Source organism: Microcaecilia unicolor, chromosome 4, assembly GCF_901765095.1.
Source record: "Microcaecilia unicolor chromosome 4, aMicUni1.1, whole genome shotgun sequence".
In the NCBI taxonomy this organism is placed as follows: Eukaryota; Metazoa; Chordata; class Amphibia; order Gymnophiona; family Siphonopidae; genus Microcaecilia; species Microcaecilia unicolor.
The window spans coordinates 222,692,653-222,710,447 of record NC_044034.1 but is presented as its reverse complement, the minus strand read 5'-3'; the positions used below and the strand labels follow the sequence as shown (position 1 = coordinate 222,710,447).

Sequence of the window (17,795 nt, the reverse complement as noted above, 5' to 3'; positions counted from 1 at the left end):
AAACTGGGTAGAGAAGGAAGCAGCAGGTAAGAAGCACTGCTCACCGACTCCTCCTGCTGACTAGAGGACAATGCACAGGATGTGGGGAAAATAGATAGACCTCTGAAGGCTGCAGTAGACCTGATTTCCTTCCCCCCTTCTTTATGCAAACAGTTGACTTACCAGAACAAAATTCTGCCTTGGGTGCCATTGAATTAGCACTGCTGTGAGGGCCCCTCGTAAATATTTGGGCCCTAAACACGTCTCATTTGCCTGTACTTTAATACTGCCTTGCTTCTGGTTTTATCAGAATATTTCCATTGGAAACTCTATTCAGCGCAGTGCTCAATATTAGCTCCGCTGGTCCAACAGTATAGGGGAGAGATGGAGAGTAGAGGGCCTCTATAATAGTATTGTATAGGGATGAGAGGGGAGCAGAGTCCAGGGAGATTCAGGGACAGAGGGACACAGGGGAACTCATCCAGAGTTACAGTATTAACAGGAATTAGAGGGGAGCAGTGCCCAACGGGTTACAAGGACACAGGGGAACTCCTAGTATTACAGTGTAAGGGTTAGAGGGGAGCAGAGCACAGGTGGTTACAGGGACACAAAATGTCCTCTACTATAGGATAGGTGTGAGAGGGAAGCGGAGCCAAGGGGGGGGGGGGGGGGTAACAGGGGGACTTCTCTGGTGTTACAGTGTAAGGGTTAGAGGGGAGCGGAGCTCAGGAGGTTACAGGGACACAGGTTTCTTTACTTGTACTTAATATACCACAAATTGTGTTACAAAAAGTACAGCAGAGCAGTTTATAATACAACTATAGTTAGGGCAGGATGACCCATTGTGTGGTTGTGTTGTCAAGAGGGGTTATCCCCACCAGCTGCTCGTGTGCAGCTTTATCATTTGCAGAGGATTCCCCTCACGATCAGAACTTTCTTCATGGCATACTAATGCCCACCCTCTGACAAAGAGCACTGGCAGTTAACCTGTCTCACCTACCTCTTCCTCTGGCCCTGTGTTTGTACAATTAGTTCTAATCACCACCAGAACCAAAGCTAGGAAAGTTGTTCTCTATTTACCTCTTTCTTCACTGCACCACACACTCCTGCTTTCCCCGCTTTAAAAGGAATGAAATGGCATCACACATGTTTATGCTGCCATCTGTTGGCCATGCTGTAATATTGCCATTGCTCATATAGGGGTTATTTCCAGTCCTTCCATGTAACTTGCAGGCCCAGGGATATTCCCCTGCGGTGATTTCAGTATTTACAGACTGCACCTCTGGGAGGCATTTCTCCCACATAATTTGCAGGTGCAACACATACAGGGAACATCTTTAAATCTAGATTGAAAGCCCACCTCTTTAACATTGCTTTTGACTCGTAACCACTTGTATCCACTCGCCTCCACCTACCCTCCTCTCCTCTACACATTAATTGATTTGTTTGCTTTATTTTTTGTCTACTAGATTGTAAGCTCTTTGAGCAGGGACTGTCTTTCTTCTATGTTTGTGCAGCGCTGCGTATGCTTTGTAGCGCTATAGAAATGCTAAATAGTAGTAGTAGTAATTTACAGACTGCACCTCTGGGAGGCATTTCTCCCACATATTTTGCAGGTGCAACACATACAGGGAACATCAGGAGAAAGGAGGTGCATGAAATCCCTGTATGTACTTCTGCCAGCACTGACCTTTTCCTCACAAAGGGCCTGGGGAATTTTGTACCTGGAAATACATGTTTTAAATAGGCTGCACTATGTACAGAATTTGACATTTTTTGGTACATAATTTCTGCAGGAGACATCTTTGTGCTTAGAGTCTGTTCTGGCAGAGCAGGGAGATACTGTCAGTGACTCTGTAACATGTGACTGTTAACTCAAAGGTCAGAACTCATTTAGACTTGCTGTGAGAACTTTGGATGGTCCAGAGATGGACTGTTTAGATACAGTGCTATACTTAGCAGCTTCTGCTATCCAGAAATCTATTCTGCATTCCATCCTGCAGTTGTCATAATCATTGACCCCTCTGGGTGGATGATTGTAAATAGAAGATTCAGTTTCTGCACTGTCAAAATGGAAAGGATGTCATTTTCCCTTAGTGGCATAGCCAGGACTTTGTGGGGACTAAGGTTAACATAGGTGGTGTCACGAAATGCCTAGCCACCCGCCTGGTTTTACCCCGTGGCCACTTAGATGGTCTATCCCCAGCACAGCTCAGGTCCACCTGCACCTGCCGCTCGTGCTCTACACAAGCACCCTCCTCCCACTGACTGGGTCACAGCCGCCTCTGGGCGAGTCTCCCGCTCTCTAATTTTCCCCAGTGATTTCTGGGTTACTGGAGCCACACTCCCAGTGGTCCCAGTTCCCAGAAAGCACTCACAGACCCAACACACAACCACCAGGATTCTTTATCAGTCCAGATAGGCAGAGGCAATAAGCAATTATTTATTGTTTTAAAAATTGAACAATGAACAAAAAATTTACAATTAGCAAAACAATAACAGGTAACTGAAATATGAATCAATTCTAAAACTAAATGTTTGCTTACGTCCTAGAAAGTGACCGGGGAGATCAGAGCATATATCTGTTTACAGAGCTTCAGCAAGGAGACCTCTCTCTTTCTTCTCCCAGGCTGAAACTGAAGCAACAGCCAATAAAGTCCAAATGAGATGGGTTCCTGGGCCAATCAGAGCCCAGTCAACAAGATTTCAAATATATACTGCTTCTTGCTTCCTGCTTGTGTTAAAGAAAAAGAACATTCAGTTCCCTATAGCAGCTTTACAGCAAAGCTGGCCAAATAGGAGAAATACACTTCAGAATATATTCAGTGCAGGAAAATATCCAATACATTTTACAGGCTTAAAACACACTGTTTTTTTCACAGGTGGGCACTAGGCATTGTAGATGTTGACCTCGTGTCCAGTTCTTCTCTCATTGGCCCATTCTGCTGCTGCTGACATGGTTGGCCTGCCTCCAAATTGATGGGACCAGAACCCACCCAGGCCCACTCATGGCCGCATCCTTACTTTCCATATCCTGAGAGAGTGGAAAGTCTGGCTGGGCCAGGAGTGAGCCCATGGGTCCTTGCATTCTTAGAAGGAAGTTCATGTCTTCTTCTCCTGCTCATTCTTAATCGCTCTTGTGCTGTGCTGCTAGGTCTCCTTCATCGCCCCAGGCCCATGAGAACTCTTGCACTCCCCGCCCCTGAGGAATCTGCTGAGGAAGAGGAGGAAGCAATGAGGGATGAGGACCAGGAGGAAGAAGCTGCAGCTTTGGCTGCAGAAGAAGAAGAACATATATTTGAGCATTTACCACAGAGACTAAACCAAGGTATGTGACCGCGGCACTAGGTATACCAACACTATAATCCCAGTGCCAGGGGGGGACCCCAAGACTAGCTGCAGCATGAGCACCATGAAGGACATCCACTTGCATGGGGGTTGGGGTTCGTGTTTAACTACAGTAACAGTCCTTTATTCTTTTCACTTTCCGGTTCATCCTCTCTCTAAGTTCCCCCCAGCTCAGTTCCTAGTTCTTTCTCCCTCCCTCCTATCCTTCCAAGAGTCAACTTTTATGAAGGCTTGAAAGTGTGACCTGACCAGGCCCTGCAGCAGGGGGTCCTGCAGCAGCTACAATGTGTAGAGAGCTAAAGACAGTCCTATACTTTCTGGGTCAGGCTACGGCATCCATTTCTTCCCTAAACTTGCTGTCTTCCAAAGCAGAAGAGTCCTAATCGGAGCAGTCTGTCTTCCATCCCCTTCATCACTTTTGTTACCCTTCTCTGAACCTTTTCTAATTGCACTATATCTTTTTGAGATGGGATGACTGTACCTGTTCACAATATTCAAGGTTTGGACATTACAGGGGTCTATGCAGAGGCAAAATGATATTCTCAGTTTTGTTCTCCATTTCTTTTACTCTGCTTTCTTTTTTAACTGCTGCAGCACACTGGGTTGAAACTTTCAACATAGTGGGGTGAATTCTATATATGATGCCGAAAAAAAATCGGCACCAAAAAAATCGCCATTCTATAATCTGTGCTTAAGTTAGTCATGGTTTTATAGAATAGCACTTATGTCCGGGAATCGCACCTAACTTGAGCGCGGCCATTTCCATCAACTGAAACGTGGTGGAAATCTTTGCACCTAAATCCTTATTTTATAACTACACACGTTAATTTTAAGAATGCCTCCGTTCTGCCCATGACCCTGCATTTCCATGCCCCCTTTTTGAACTCGTTCATAAAATTTAAGTGTGGATCCCGTGCCTAAATTTATGTGCGTATATTCCAATTCAATTTAAGTAGTGCCAATAAATGCTTGTTAAGCCAATTATGGTGCTAAATAGCTCATTATTCGGTTAAATTGTGCAACTTTTGTAGAATTCAGGGGATAATTCATGATGCTGAGATCTTTTTCTCGAGTGGTGACTCTTGGAATCCAGCATTTTTCCCTGGGTGCATCACTTTGGACTTCTCCGCATCAATTTCATCTGTCATTTATATTCTCAGTCTTCTAATCTCACAAGACCCTCTGCAAATCCCCACAATCCTTTGCTGTTTTGAAAACTTTAAATCATTTTGTCACTGGCAGATTTGACATGGATGGGCCACCGTTGAGCTTGGCAATTCTTCTTTCTCCAGATCCTTTAGAAATATGTTACCGTTTTGGGTGAATCTTTTCATAAAGACGGTTAATAAATCCTAATCAATAAAGAAATAAATAAATAGTATGGATCCCATTCCAGACCCTTTTGGCATGCAATCTTTTGGAAAGCTGACGATTTTAATCCTACTTTCCGTCTCCAGTTCTTTTTACAGTTTCCAATCTAAATCAGGGCCTTGCCTCAAATCTAATGACTTTTTCGTTTCCTAAAGCATCTCTCAAGAGGGACTTTGTCAAATGCTTTCTAAAAATCCAAATACACAGTGAGGCATATTTTCAAAGCACTTTGGGAGGCTAAGTTCCATAGGTTTCTATGGAACTTTGGGAGGCTAAGTGCTTTGAAAATGAGCATCAGTGTTAACCAGCTCACCTTTGTCCACGTTTGTTTACACCTTCAGAAAAGCCTATTAAATTAGTAAGCAAGACTTGCCCTTGCTACCAGGTACTTCTTAGCCAGGATCAGGCGACCCTCAGGGGGAGGAATGCTGGCTTCGGCCTAACCCCTGGTAAGCCTTTTCTTGGTTGAGAGGTGCCCAGCTCTCCCACCGGTTTCCTTCTCAGGTGCCGTGGAGGACTTGCAGCTCATCTGCATATCCTCGGAGCCTTCGCCGGAGTGACTCCCAGGTCCGTTCCGATCCACTCGGGGCCTCTGCTCAAGGTGCACAGTGCTCCTACCAGGTGCCTTTCCTTCTAATAAGTTCTGGGAGAAGAGGATATTTCTCTGGTAAGTGAACAAATTTTGCTTGTGCTTTCGGAACTTGAAGATTGGGGTTTAAAGGAGGAACTGTAAGTTAGTGATAGGCTGATATCCTTAATACTTTAGCAAGTTTTAAATTACGGAAAAACTCAAAAAACACTAAGATGGAGTCAGCAGTCCAGCAGCGAGAGGGGTGCTATCCAGTCTTTTGCATTGAGTGTCACATGTATGATTATCTCCCAATTGGTGAGGTGTCATATGTGTGTGCCCGATGCAAAGAGCTCCTAGCTCTCAGAGAACGTGTCCGTTCTCTTGAGGCTAGAGTAGCAGACTTGATGGAGCTGAGGGAGACAGAGAGGTACATAGAGGAGACCTACAGGGATGTTGTAGAGAAGTCCCACCTCCAGTCAGGTAGCCCCTGTGCTACCTTGGAGGAGGGAGGTCTCCTAGAAGGAAAGCATCACCCTGGTGAAGTAGGAAGTACTCCTGTAGCCAGGACCTGCCCACCAGGGGATGTATTATCCTTTCGCACCGAGGATATATCTCCAAATGTTGCCCGGGAGGGAAAGGTTAGGACAGCTGTTGTACTTGGTGATTCGATCATTAGGCATATAGATAGCTGGGTGGCTGGTGGACGTGAGGATCGCCTGGTGACTTGCCTGCCTGGTGCGAAGGTGGCGGACCTCACGCGTCACCTAGATAGGATTTTATATAGTGCTGGGGAGGAGACGGCTGTCTTGGTACATGTGGGTACTAATGACATAGGAAAATGTGGGAGAGAGGTTCTGGAAGCAAAATTTAGGCTCTTAGGTAGAAAGCTGAAATCCAGATCCTCCAGGGTAGCATTTTCTGAAATGCTACCTGTGCCACGCGCAGGGCCCAAGAGACAGGCAGAGCTCCAGAGTCTCAATGCGTGGATGAGACGATGGTGCAGGGAGGAGGGCTTTAGATTTGTTAGGAACTGGGCAACATTCTGGGGAAGGGGGAGCCTATTCCGAAAGGATGGGCTCCATCTTAACCAGAGTGGGACCAGGCTGCTGGCATCGGCGTTTAAGAAGGAGATAGAGCAGCTTTTAAACTAGAAATGGGGGGAAGGCCGACAGTCGCTCAAAAGAGCATGGTTCGGGATAAGGTATATTTCAAAGATATCACCATAACAGGGAAGATAGAGTATCCTGATAGTGAGGTTGCAAAAGAGATTGTAGTAGATCGGGTATCTTTAAATAACAATAAAAATCAGACAAAAGATTGCCAATTAATACTGTCAAGTACTAAGCATGATGTACTTAGGAACAACAAACATAGTTTGAAATGTCTATATGCGAATGCCAGGAGCCTAAGAAATAAGATGGGAGAGTTGGAATATATTGCACTAAATGAAAAATTAGATATAATAGGCATCTCTGAGACCTGGTGGAAGGAGGATAACCAGTGGGACACTGTCATACCGGGGTACAAATTATATCGTAGTGATAGGGTGAATCGGATTGGTGGAGGGGTAGCATTGTATATTAACGAGAGCCTTGAATCAAATAGATTGAAAATTCTGCAGGAAACAAAACACTCCTTGGAATCACTGTGGATTGAAATTCCATGTGCAAAGGGGAAAAGGATAGTGATAGGAGTGTACTACCGTCCGCCTGGCCAGGACGAACAGACGGATGCGGAAATGTTAAAGGAAATCAGGGACGCAAACAAACTGGGCAACACAATAATAATGGGGGATTTCAATTACCCGCATATAGACTGGGTTAATGTAACATCTGTACACGCAAGGGACATAAGATTTCTTGATGAAATCAAGGACAGCTTCATGGAACAGCTAGTTCAGGAGCCGACAAGAGAAGGAAAAATACTAGACTTAGTCCTTAGTGGTGCTCATGATCTAGTGCAGGGGGTAACGATACGAGGGCCGCTTGATAACAGTGATCATAATATGATCGGTTTTGATATTGGCATTGAAGGAAGTGAAACTAGGAAATCAAGTACGCTAGCGTTTAACTATAGAAAAGGTGATTACGACAAAATGAGAAAAATGGTGAAAAAAAGACTGAAAGGAGCAGCTCGCAGAGTAAAAAACTTGCATCAGGCGTGGATGCTGTTTAAAAACACCATCCTGGAGGTTCAGGACAAATATATTCCACGTATTAGAAAAAAGGGAAAAAAGACTAAACGTCAGCCGGCGTGGCTAAACAGTAAGATAAAGGAAATCATTAGAGCCAAAAAACAATCCTTCAGAAAGTGGAGAAGAGAACCAACTGAAAGTAACAGGATAGATCATAAGGAATGCCAAGCCAAATGCAAAGCGGAGATAAGGAGGGCAAAAAAGGACTTTGAGAAGAAATTAGCGTTGGAAGCAAAAATACATAGTAAAAATTTTTTTAGATACATTAAAAGCAGGAAACCGGCCAAAGAGTCGGTTGGGCCGTGGACGAAAATGGTGTTAAAGGGGCGATCAAGGAGGACAAAGCCGTAGCGGAGAAATTAAATGAATTCTTTGCTTCGGTCTTCACCGAGGAGGATTTGGGGGGGACACTGGTGCCGGAAAGAATATTTGAAGCGGGGGAGTCGGAGAAACTAAACAAATTCTCTGTAACCTTGGAGGATGTAATGGGTCAGTTCAGCAAGCTGAAGTGTAGTAAATCACCGGGACCTGATGGTATTCATCCCAGAGTATTAATAGAACTAAAAAATGAACTTGCGGAGCTACTGTTAGAAATATGCAATCTGTCCCTAAAATCGAGTGTAGTACCGGAAGACTGGAGGGTAGCCAATGTTACTCCGATTTTTAAGAAGGGTTCCAGAGGAGATCCGGGAAATTATAGACCGGTGAGTCTGACGTCGGTGCCGGGCAAGATGGTGGAGGCTATTATTAAGAATAAAATTGCAGAGCATATACAAAAACATGGACTGATGAGACAAAGTCAGCACGGATTTAGTGAAGGGAAGTCTTGCCTCACCAATCTAATGCATTTTTTTGAGGGGGTAAGCAAACATGTGGACAATGGGGAGCCGGTTGATATTGTATATCTGGATTTTCAGAAGGCGTTTGACAAAGTGCCGCACGAAAGACTCCTGAAGAAATTGCAGAGTCATGGAATCGGAGGTAGGGTATTATTATGGATTAAGAACTGGTTGAAAGATAGGAAGCAGAGAGTAGGATTGCGTGGCCAGTATTCTCAGTGGAGGAGGGTAGTTAGTGGGGTCCCGCAGGGGTCTGTGCTGGGTCCGTTGCTTTTTAATGTATTTATAAATGACCTAGAGATGGGAATAACTAGTGAGGTAATTAAATTCGCCGATGACACAAAATTATTCAGGGTCGTCAAGTCGCAGGAGGAATGTGAACGATTACAGGAGGACCTTGCGAGACTGGGAGAATGGGCGTGCAAGTGGCAGATGAAGTTCAATGTTGACAAGTGCAAAGTGATGCATGTGGGTAAGAGGAACCCGAATTATAGCTACGTCTTGCAAGGTTCCGCGTTAGGAGTTACGGATCAAGAAAGGGATCTGGGTGTCGTCGTCGATGATACGCTGAAACCTTCTGCTCAGTGTGCTGCTGCGGCTAGGAAAGCAAATAGAATGTTGAGTGTTATTAGGAAGGGTATGGAGTCCAGGTGTGCAGATGTTATAATGCCGTTGTATCGCTCCATGGTGCGACCGCACCTGGAGTATTGTGTTCAGTACTGGTCTCCGTATCTCAAAAAAGATATAGTAGAATTGGAAAAGGTACAGCGAAGGGCGACGAAAATGATAGTGGGGATGGGACGACTTTCCTATGAAGAGAGGCTGAGAAGGCTAGGGCTTTTCAGCTTGGAGAAGAGACGGCTGAGGGGAGATATGATAGAAGTGTATAAAATAATGAGTGGAATGGATCGGGTGGATGTGAAGCGACTGTTCACGCTATCCAAAAATAATAGGACTAGAGGGCATGAGTTGAAGCTACAGTGTGGTAAATTTAAAACGAATCGGAGAAAATGTTTCTTCACCCAACGTGTAATTAGACTCTGGAATTCGTTGCCGGAGAACGTGGTACGGGCGGTTAGCTTGACGGAGTTTAAAAAGGGGTTAGATAGATTCCTAAAGGACAAGTCCATAGACCGCTATTAAATGGACTTGGAAAAATTCCGCATTTTTAGGTATAACTTGTCTGGAATGTTTTTACGTTTGGGGAGCGTGCCAGGTGCCCTTGACCTGGATTGGCCACTGTCGGTGACAGGATGCTGGGCTAGATGGACCTTTGGTCTTTCCCGGTATGGCACTACTTATGTACTTATGTACTTGCTAAATCCATGCTAACTCAGTCCCATCACAAGCCTTATCTACTTATCTGCTCAGTGAGTTTCTTTTTAAGAATATTCTTTCACGGAATTGTTAGTGTCCTGGATCACCCTAGAGCCCTTGTTAAAATTTAGATTGTTGCCTTGTTTTTATGTCTCCCTCTTCTCTCTTTTTTATTTTCATAAGAACATAAGAATTGCCACATAAGTACATAAGTATTGCCATACTAGGAAAGACCAAAGGTCCATCAAGCCTAACATCCTGTTTCCAACAGTGGCCAATCCAGGTTACAAATACCTGGCAAGATCCCAAAAAAGTACAAAATATTCTATACTGCTTATCCCAGAAATAGTGGATTTTCCCCAAGTCCTTTTAATAATGGTTTATGGACTTTTTCTTTAGGAAGCCATCCAACCCTTTTTTTAAACTCCACTAAGCTAACCGCCTTTACCACATTCTCTGGCAACAAATTCCAGAGTTTAATTACACAGTGAGTGAAGAAAAAAAAAGTTTCTCCGATTCATTTTAAATTTACTACATTGTAGTCCTAGTATTTTTGGAAAGCGTAAACAGATGCTTCACATCTACCCGTTCCACTCCACTCATTATTTTATAGACCTCTATCATATCTCCCCTCGGCCGCCTTTTCTTTAAACTGAAGAACCCTAGCCGCTTTAGCCTTTCCTCATAGGGAAGTCATCCCATCCCCTTTATCATTTTCATCGCCCTTCTCTGCACATTTTCTAATTCCACTATATCTTTTTTGAGATACGGCGACCAGAATTGAACACAATATTCGAGGTGCGGTCGCACCATGGTGCGATACAAAGGCATTATAACATTCTCATTTTTGTTTTCCATTCCTTTCCTAATAATACCTAACATTCTATTTGCTGGGATAGACCGAAGGATCTATCCCAGCATCCTGTTTCCAATAGTGTCCAATCCAGGTTACAAGTACCTGGCAAGATCCCAAAAAGTACAATACATTTTATGCTGCTTATCCTAGAAATAAGCAGTGGATTTTCCCCCAAATCCATCTTAATAATGGCTTATGAACTTTTCTTTCAGGAAACTATCCAAACCTTTTCTAAACCCTGCTAAACTAACTGCTGTTACCACATTCTCTGGCAACGAATTCCAGAGTTTAATTAAACATTGAGTGAAGAATTATTTTCTCAGATTTGTTTTAAATTTTCTACTTTGTATCTTCAATGCATGCCCCCTAGTTCTAGTATTTTTGGAAAGAGTAAACAAGTGATTCACTTTGTTTCTTTCTTTCCTGCTTTTAGCCTCTTTTCTTTCTCTTTGTTCTCTCTCCCCACTTTCTCCTCACCACCTTGGCTTCCTGCTTTCCTCACCTCTTTTTGTCCTGCGCTCTCTCTTTTCCATTCCTTCAGTACTTCTCTTTGTCATTTCCTTCTTTCCTGTCTCCTCTGTTAGTTCCCTTCCTCTAGTTGTTTCTCCTTCCAGAGCAGCAGCCCTATAGCTATTGAAAAGCACATTGGGTTTCAACAGCCACACAACCAAGCATCTAGCAGCAGATGCCTTTCATCATTTTGCATCTGCTGTGTTGATGTGCTATACTTTAGCAGTTCTGCACACCTCCCAGGACTTTAATGAATTAGGTTAAGTTACTCCTGGAAAGGGAAGGAATAGAAAAATTATACCGGCTCTTTCATTGTCTGCTGTTCTGCTTTTCCTTGTGCCAGCTGCAGTCATGGGAGAAGGGAACATCTAACAAACACTATCACATCTGTACCCTTTTCTTTGCTGTGGGTCCCTAACTGCTATACTACTGCCTATTCAGGGGCACTGTCTCCTAATATGTTCCTAGGGTGCTGAGTCTGCTGCAGCCCCAGGGGAGACCCGGTAGTGTGACACCCCCCCCCCCCCCCCCCAGTCCCATGGGAGATCATCAGGACTGACCTCAAAAGTGTGGATAGATTTCAAGGACTAAAACTTCAGAAACCCTGGCAACCCCAGAGACAGTTTCTAGGAGTGTGACCTTATCCTCAGATGAGAGCCAGACTTAGGAGATCCCTAGAGCTGTTCCAGGAGTGTGACCCCTAGTCCTAGAGAAGATCTCAAGTTCTGATCCCAGCTGTGTGATGTCAGTCCCTGGGAACCTCTGTTTTTATCTTTCACTCTTCTTTCTATCTCATCCTTCAGCCTTGGCAGAAGCCTGCACAGAGAAGAGGAGCACGTTTTCAGCTATTTCCAACCTGCTGCCTGTTCGGCTGGCTTCTGCTCTGATGCTTCCATATACACTGCCTCTAGAGTCTGCTGTCTCCTTCACTGTCAGGTAAGCCATATTCCATGGCCTAAGCATTAGCTGTAAAGAAGCCACATGAGTCATGCCAGAGTTCAGGGAGATTCTTCTAGTAGCACCGGAGAGAGGCAAAATAAGGTGACCGATTTAAAGAGAGTTGCACATGAGGTTAGGGATGGTTAAATATTATCTCAGCTAGGGTAGGAGTGGATAAACATGTCCTGCTGCAGTATGTGCAGCCCGAGTCACTCCTTGTGTGTGTGAGTGAGACTAACAAGTTAGTTATTTCTTTCATTAACAGCCTGGTTGAAGAACCAAGCTTTCACCTGCTTCCTGAAGTAGAGATAGTCTTGTATTAAGCAGAGCCTTTCAGGTAGTGCATTCCAGAGTGTAAGGGCTACTCTGGAGAAAGCTCGCTTGTGGGTATCACATCGTGTAATGTCCCATTATTTAACATCTATATGGCCTCCTTAGGAGCAGTTTATAGGGAAAAGCAGATTGGATATAGGGTTTATGCTGACGACATCCAATTTTTCTTTCCAATGAAGAGAGGTTTAGGTGATCTGATTGCACAATTGAATGATTGTATGTCGGCTGTTAAAAGATGGATGTGTTCGAATAGATTAGTTTTGAATTTTAGTAAAACTGAAATGATGTTTATTGGGAATCATGAGGAGTTGTTACATTATAGATCAGTGAGGTTGGATGGGTCTGAATTGCAAGTGAAAGACAGAATGCATGTGTTGGACTTGATTTTTGATCCTTTATTGTTCATGCAGGATCAAATAACGTATATCCTGCTTTTTTCCAGCTTCATTTACTGTCTAGATTGAAACCAATGTTATTGAAATGTGATTTTTGGTCAGTGGTGTAGAGTATGGTGATTTCTCGTATTGATTTTTGCAATGCGTTGTATCTGGGGTTGTCTAAATCTAAGATGCAAGCATTACAGATGATATAAATGCTTCAGTTCAATTGTTAGCAGGTACATCTCCGTTTGAACATGTATCCCCGATTCTTTGTTCATTGCACTGGTTGTCAGTATACTCTCGAGTGCAGTATAAGGTGGCATGTTACATTCACCAGGTATTATACTCAGATTGTGTTCTATGGTATCTTAAGGATGTGATCAGGTGTATCAGCTGTGGAGATCACTGCAGTCAGAAAATTTAAAATTGATAGCTAATGCTAAATTGCATTTACATCCAGAATTCCACTTTTTCAATAGCAGGCCCGCATTTGGAATAATTTGCCTGGTCAGCTGAGATTGTGTAGCAGTAGACTCAAATTTTGTAAATCTCTGAAGACATATTTGTTCAAGCATGCATGGAGTTGATACTTCTGGCTGATTTAGGAGAGATAAGTTTGGAACTGTTTTTGAATATCTGTTTTATTGTGTATGTTGATTTGTAATCCGCCTAATTGTAGGCGGAATAGAAATTTGTAAATATATAAATAAATATTGTGTTGACATTGTAAGGAGCATACTTTGCCATAATGTGTATTGTTGTTTAAATATTTTTACTGTTGTAATTGCCCATGTCTGGCATATTCTTACTGTACACTGTCTTGGGTAAATTTCTTCAAAAAGGCAGTGAATAAATCATTAAAAATGAAATAAAACGAATAAATAAAGGGTTGCAGACCATTTTCCAAGCTGCGGTAAAAAGGTGTTCTGTGCTAGCAGTGGGGGCCATTTTTGCTGTGCGCTGAGGCGCTTTTTACAGCAGTGGGTAAAAGGCCGAAAAAAGGCATGGCCATGTGGTAAGGTTTCACTTACCATATGGCCATGCAGGGCGGGAGCACTTAATGCTACCCACTGAGGTGATGTTAAGGGCTTCCACGCTAATCCGGCAGTAACCGGATAGTTTGTGGCACTGCAAAATACGGCCCTATTTTCCATAGCACAGGAAGTGGTGCATGCTGGGCTGGAACTAGTGCCGGTGCCTATGTTTGCTTGCGCTAGCTCCAGATTAGCACATGGTAAGCCCGCATTGGGCTTTCCACCGCTTTGTAAAAGGGCCCCAAAGTGTTCAAGTTTTCCACTTTTTCTTGGCTCTTCTCATACTCATTTCTCCTTAATGTGTTCATTTCTCTGCTGCTTCCTGCCTCATTTTGTCTCTCCTTTACCTTTTCATTGTCTCTTTTCTGAACCCTGCCCTCCTGTCTTGTTCTCTGAATCCCTCTCTTTTGTCTCGCTTTGTGCCTTCTTCAACCTTCTTATTGTCTCTTCTGTGAACTCTTCTCTCTTGTCTTGTTCTCTGAACCCCTCACTTCTGTCTCACTCGTTACTTCGATCCTTTCATTGTCTCTTGTCTGAACCTCTCCCTCCTTTCTCACTGTGTCTCTCCTTTGACCTCATTGCCCCTTCTTCGAACCCCTTTCTCCTTCCTCACCATGTATGTCCTCTGACACTTTCATTGTGTCTTCTCTGAGTCCCTCTCGCCTGTCTTGTTCTCTGAACTCCTCCCCCCTCTCTCTGTCTGTCTCTTCTCTAACCCTCTCATTATTTTTTCTTTTCTCTTGTCTTTTCTTCAGGCTCCTGGAGTGGCTGCCTGATGTCCCAGAAGACATTAGGTGGATTAAGGAACAGACAAGGAAAGTTTGTCATTGCATCCTGATGAAAGCCAAGAAAAAGCTGGGAAGTCACATCTCCGCCAGGTAAAAAGCTCTTCTTTTTCACAACTCATTTCACCTCCTTTTGAGGTGAAGGCAATGGGCTAAACTTAAGCTTTACATATAGTAGAGTTCCTTCAAGCTCACTCATGACAGGTCTTACTTTCCCTCCTCCCATTCCCCAGCTTGTCCAGTGACAGATGCCACCTATGTCTCCCGTCCCTTCTTACCTCAGTCATAGCAGGTACACCCCCCCCCCTTCTGTCAGTTCATGTTCATCCTTGCAATGTATGCTTTCTCTCCTCAGGCTTTTCAGTTGATTCATGGCAGGTGTCACCTCTCCCCCATCTCTTCCAGGTCAGGTATGGCTATGAAATTACTGAGTGAATCCAGGGGCAGAGAGTGCCACACCCCAGCCTGGTCTCTATCTCAATATGTGGTTGTTGAGGGGAGGGCTTGTGCTGTTGGGACTTGTATCAGAACCTACACAACTATAATCTGGAGACACTATTGACTCCAGCAATGGGCTCTACCAGTTTGCATAGGTGGGAGGGTGGGCACTCGGAGTAGCAGCTTGTTTCATCAGAAACATATCTGCATTGCTCCTGGGGGAATTCAGTACAAACAAATTAGAACTGCTTTGCAAAAAGTTTGAAAATTTTGCACATTATATTTTAAAACTGTGTATCATGTATTTGCAATTTTTTTGTGTAGCATTCCACCATTATAAAGGCCTGGCTCACCCTGGCCTAGATCTAAGACCACTTTACCAAAAATCTGAGGAAAAGGGATAAGAACGCCACATACACGCTACACAGAAGAAAGTTCCTCCACAAAAAACCAGATGTGCATCAGTAATCCAAAAATATATATGTTTAATTCTCTTCAAAATTATTGTTCATAGAATGCTCTGAATACAAATGGAGCTCAAAAAAACACATCCAAGATTTCAAAATTGAATGAATCCTGAAAACGCCTATTTAGGCCATAATAATGTTGAGCATATCAAGATTGTAATCCAAGCTCAAACTCAACCCACTCAGATTCAGCCTGCTCAAATTCAGCCATTTTGGAGACATGAAGTGGTCTCCGACTTAATTACAGGTTTTCCAAATATGATGCCTGTACCATAATTGACCCTGACGAAGCCATTTAAGGTGGCAAAACGGCTGAATTTAAGCAGGCCAAATCTGGCTGAATTTGAGCAGGTTGAGTTCGAGCTTAGATTACAATCTCAATATGCTCAACATTATTATGGCCTAAATAGGCGCTTTTCAAGCCTCTCATAGACTTGTTACTGTAAAGTCTATGATATCTTGAAAGTATAATTTTGGCACACCAGTCACACCTGAAGTCTCTATTATTTTTATGAAGTCTCTTTTATTGAATAAATCACAGGTAATTTACTCACAGTCAGATGTTCAGAAGTGCTGCCCCAGGGCACAGAGACTCTGTAATTGTGAGAGCTGTTTCAGTGGTTGGATGTGAGAAATAGTTGAGCAGATAGAAGTATCTCAGAGCTGGGTGACTGGAACATGCGATATCTCATTAGGGAGGAGATATTTTCAAGGTAAAAAAACAAGTTCATTGCAGGGAGTTTCAGTAGGATAGTGCTGTCTGAAGCAAGATGGTGAATGCCTCATGTCTGTAGAAGGATGGCAAATGCCTCATGGCTGAAGGGACAAAGAGGTCAAGAAGCCTCACACAGGCTCAGGGAGGAGCAGGTAAAGACCAATGGGGACACAGCCTGCCATCGGGTAGCAAGGAGTAGTCCTAGAGGACAGCTCTCGATTGGAGGGAAAGGTCATACCTAGCTGACCTCTCAGGACAGAAATAGTAAGACTGACCAGGAAATGATAGCAAGTAGACACAGAAGCCAAGCTTGGCTGAGAGAGAAAAGCGGTCTAGGCAGTAGCACAACCAATGATACCAGTTCTTATACAGATCAGCAAGTGTGGCTGCATCGCCTGTGAACTATATTACACACAATGCATTGCTCCCATATCTTTGCAGTGGAAACTGCAGCAGTGAAAGTCCTTAGAAATGAGAATAACAGTAAAAGCATTACACACATTTTAGAATCACATTATAAACTAGTGCAAGGCTGTCAGAGGACAGAACACTCCCACTATCATTATCATCACAATTTATCAAATTAATCTCATGCAAAGTCCGTTATTTGCATTCAGGCTGTCCACCGGCTGTCACGATCCCAGGCTTCAAACAAACAGTCACGAGCTCTGGAACAATGTGAGTCCTTGGCCTATTGTCGTCGAGCAGCAGCAGGAGGCAAAACCTCCCAAGCAGGACTGGACTAACAAACTTGCTTGGTTGGAACCAGATGCTAGGACTGACCTGGCTTGGCAGGAACAGGATTCAGGATGCTGGAACAAGATTCAGGATACTCAAAGATGCTTGGCAGGAACAGGATTCAGGATACTCAAGCAGGATTCAGGATTTTCACACAAGCTTGGAAGGAACAGGAGCTGAAAGCAAACAGGGCAGAGAGAAGCAGGAAGGGGGCTGGAGCTGAAGACAAACAGGGCAGACACAAGCAGGATACAAAGCTGACCCACACAGACCAACAACAGAACTAAGGCTGAAGCTAAGGTAGAGGGGGACTAGAACAAGCAAGGCAGACTAGGCAGGACACAAAGCTGACCCACACAGATGAACAACAGAACTATGGCTGAAGGCTGAACCTAGCACACAAACAGACCGAGAAGAACAGAAGCAGAAGTGCCCACAGGCACAGACTATGAACAAGGTAGAAGTGCTACACTTCCTTATAAACAAGACAGAGGCAGGAAATATACAGGACCAAAGTGAGGCTTGAAATACACAGGAAAGTAACAATGCAGACAGTAGCCAGCACAGCAGCTGACCATCGGGACAAAGGGTGAGTCAGAGAGGGATCACAACCACAGTCGTGACACTGGCTGTAGGGTCACCTTCTTCATCACAAAGGAGCTGAAACGAGAGACAGACAACAACAACAACACTAGACAACACAAAAGAGAGAGAGTCTTCGAGTCTCTGGTCTTCACAGGAGGATGGCAACTCTCTGTGTTTGTGCTTCTTCGGGTGGTCCAAGAAGCGAAATCTTGGTGGTGGGTCATACTGGCCATTCACTGTAGACTAGATACTTCGTTGCGTGTGCTGTTGCAGCTGAGTGGAGACCCAAAAGGTGAATTCCCAGCTTAGGCCAAGGCGGCGTTGAAATGAGGGTGTGTCCACACCCAAGTCTAGGTCCTTCAGGTCTCTGGCACGGTCTACTGAAAGGAATGACTC

General features: G+C 44.0%; 1 protein-coding gene across 3 annotated transcripts in view; it reads left to right on the top strand.

Annotated features, from left to right (window-relative positions):
• PNPLA2 (patatin like phospholipase domain containing 2) overlaps nucleotides 1–17,795 on the top strand; it is a 123,774-nt gene that overhangs the window by 93,165 nt on the left and 12,814 nt on the right. The window contains exons 6-9 of one of the 3 annotated variants that reach the window (XM_030201261.1): nucleotides 3,134–3,307; nucleotides 11,789–11,921; nucleotides 14,427–14,549; nucleotides 14,812–14,866. In XM_030201261.1, coding sequence (XP_030057121.1) covers nucleotides 3,134–3,307; nucleotides 11,789–11,921; nucleotides 14,427–14,549; nucleotides 14,812–14,824 — 443 coding nt within the window. In that variant the 3' untranslated portion in view covers nucleotides 14,825–14,866. The remainder of the gene's footprint in view (nucleotides 1–3,133; nucleotides 3,308–11,788; nucleotides 11,922–14,426; nucleotides 14,550–14,811; nucleotides 14,867–17,795) is intronic. The other 2 variants (XM_030201262.1, XM_030201260.1) reach the window with 2 other exon arrangements.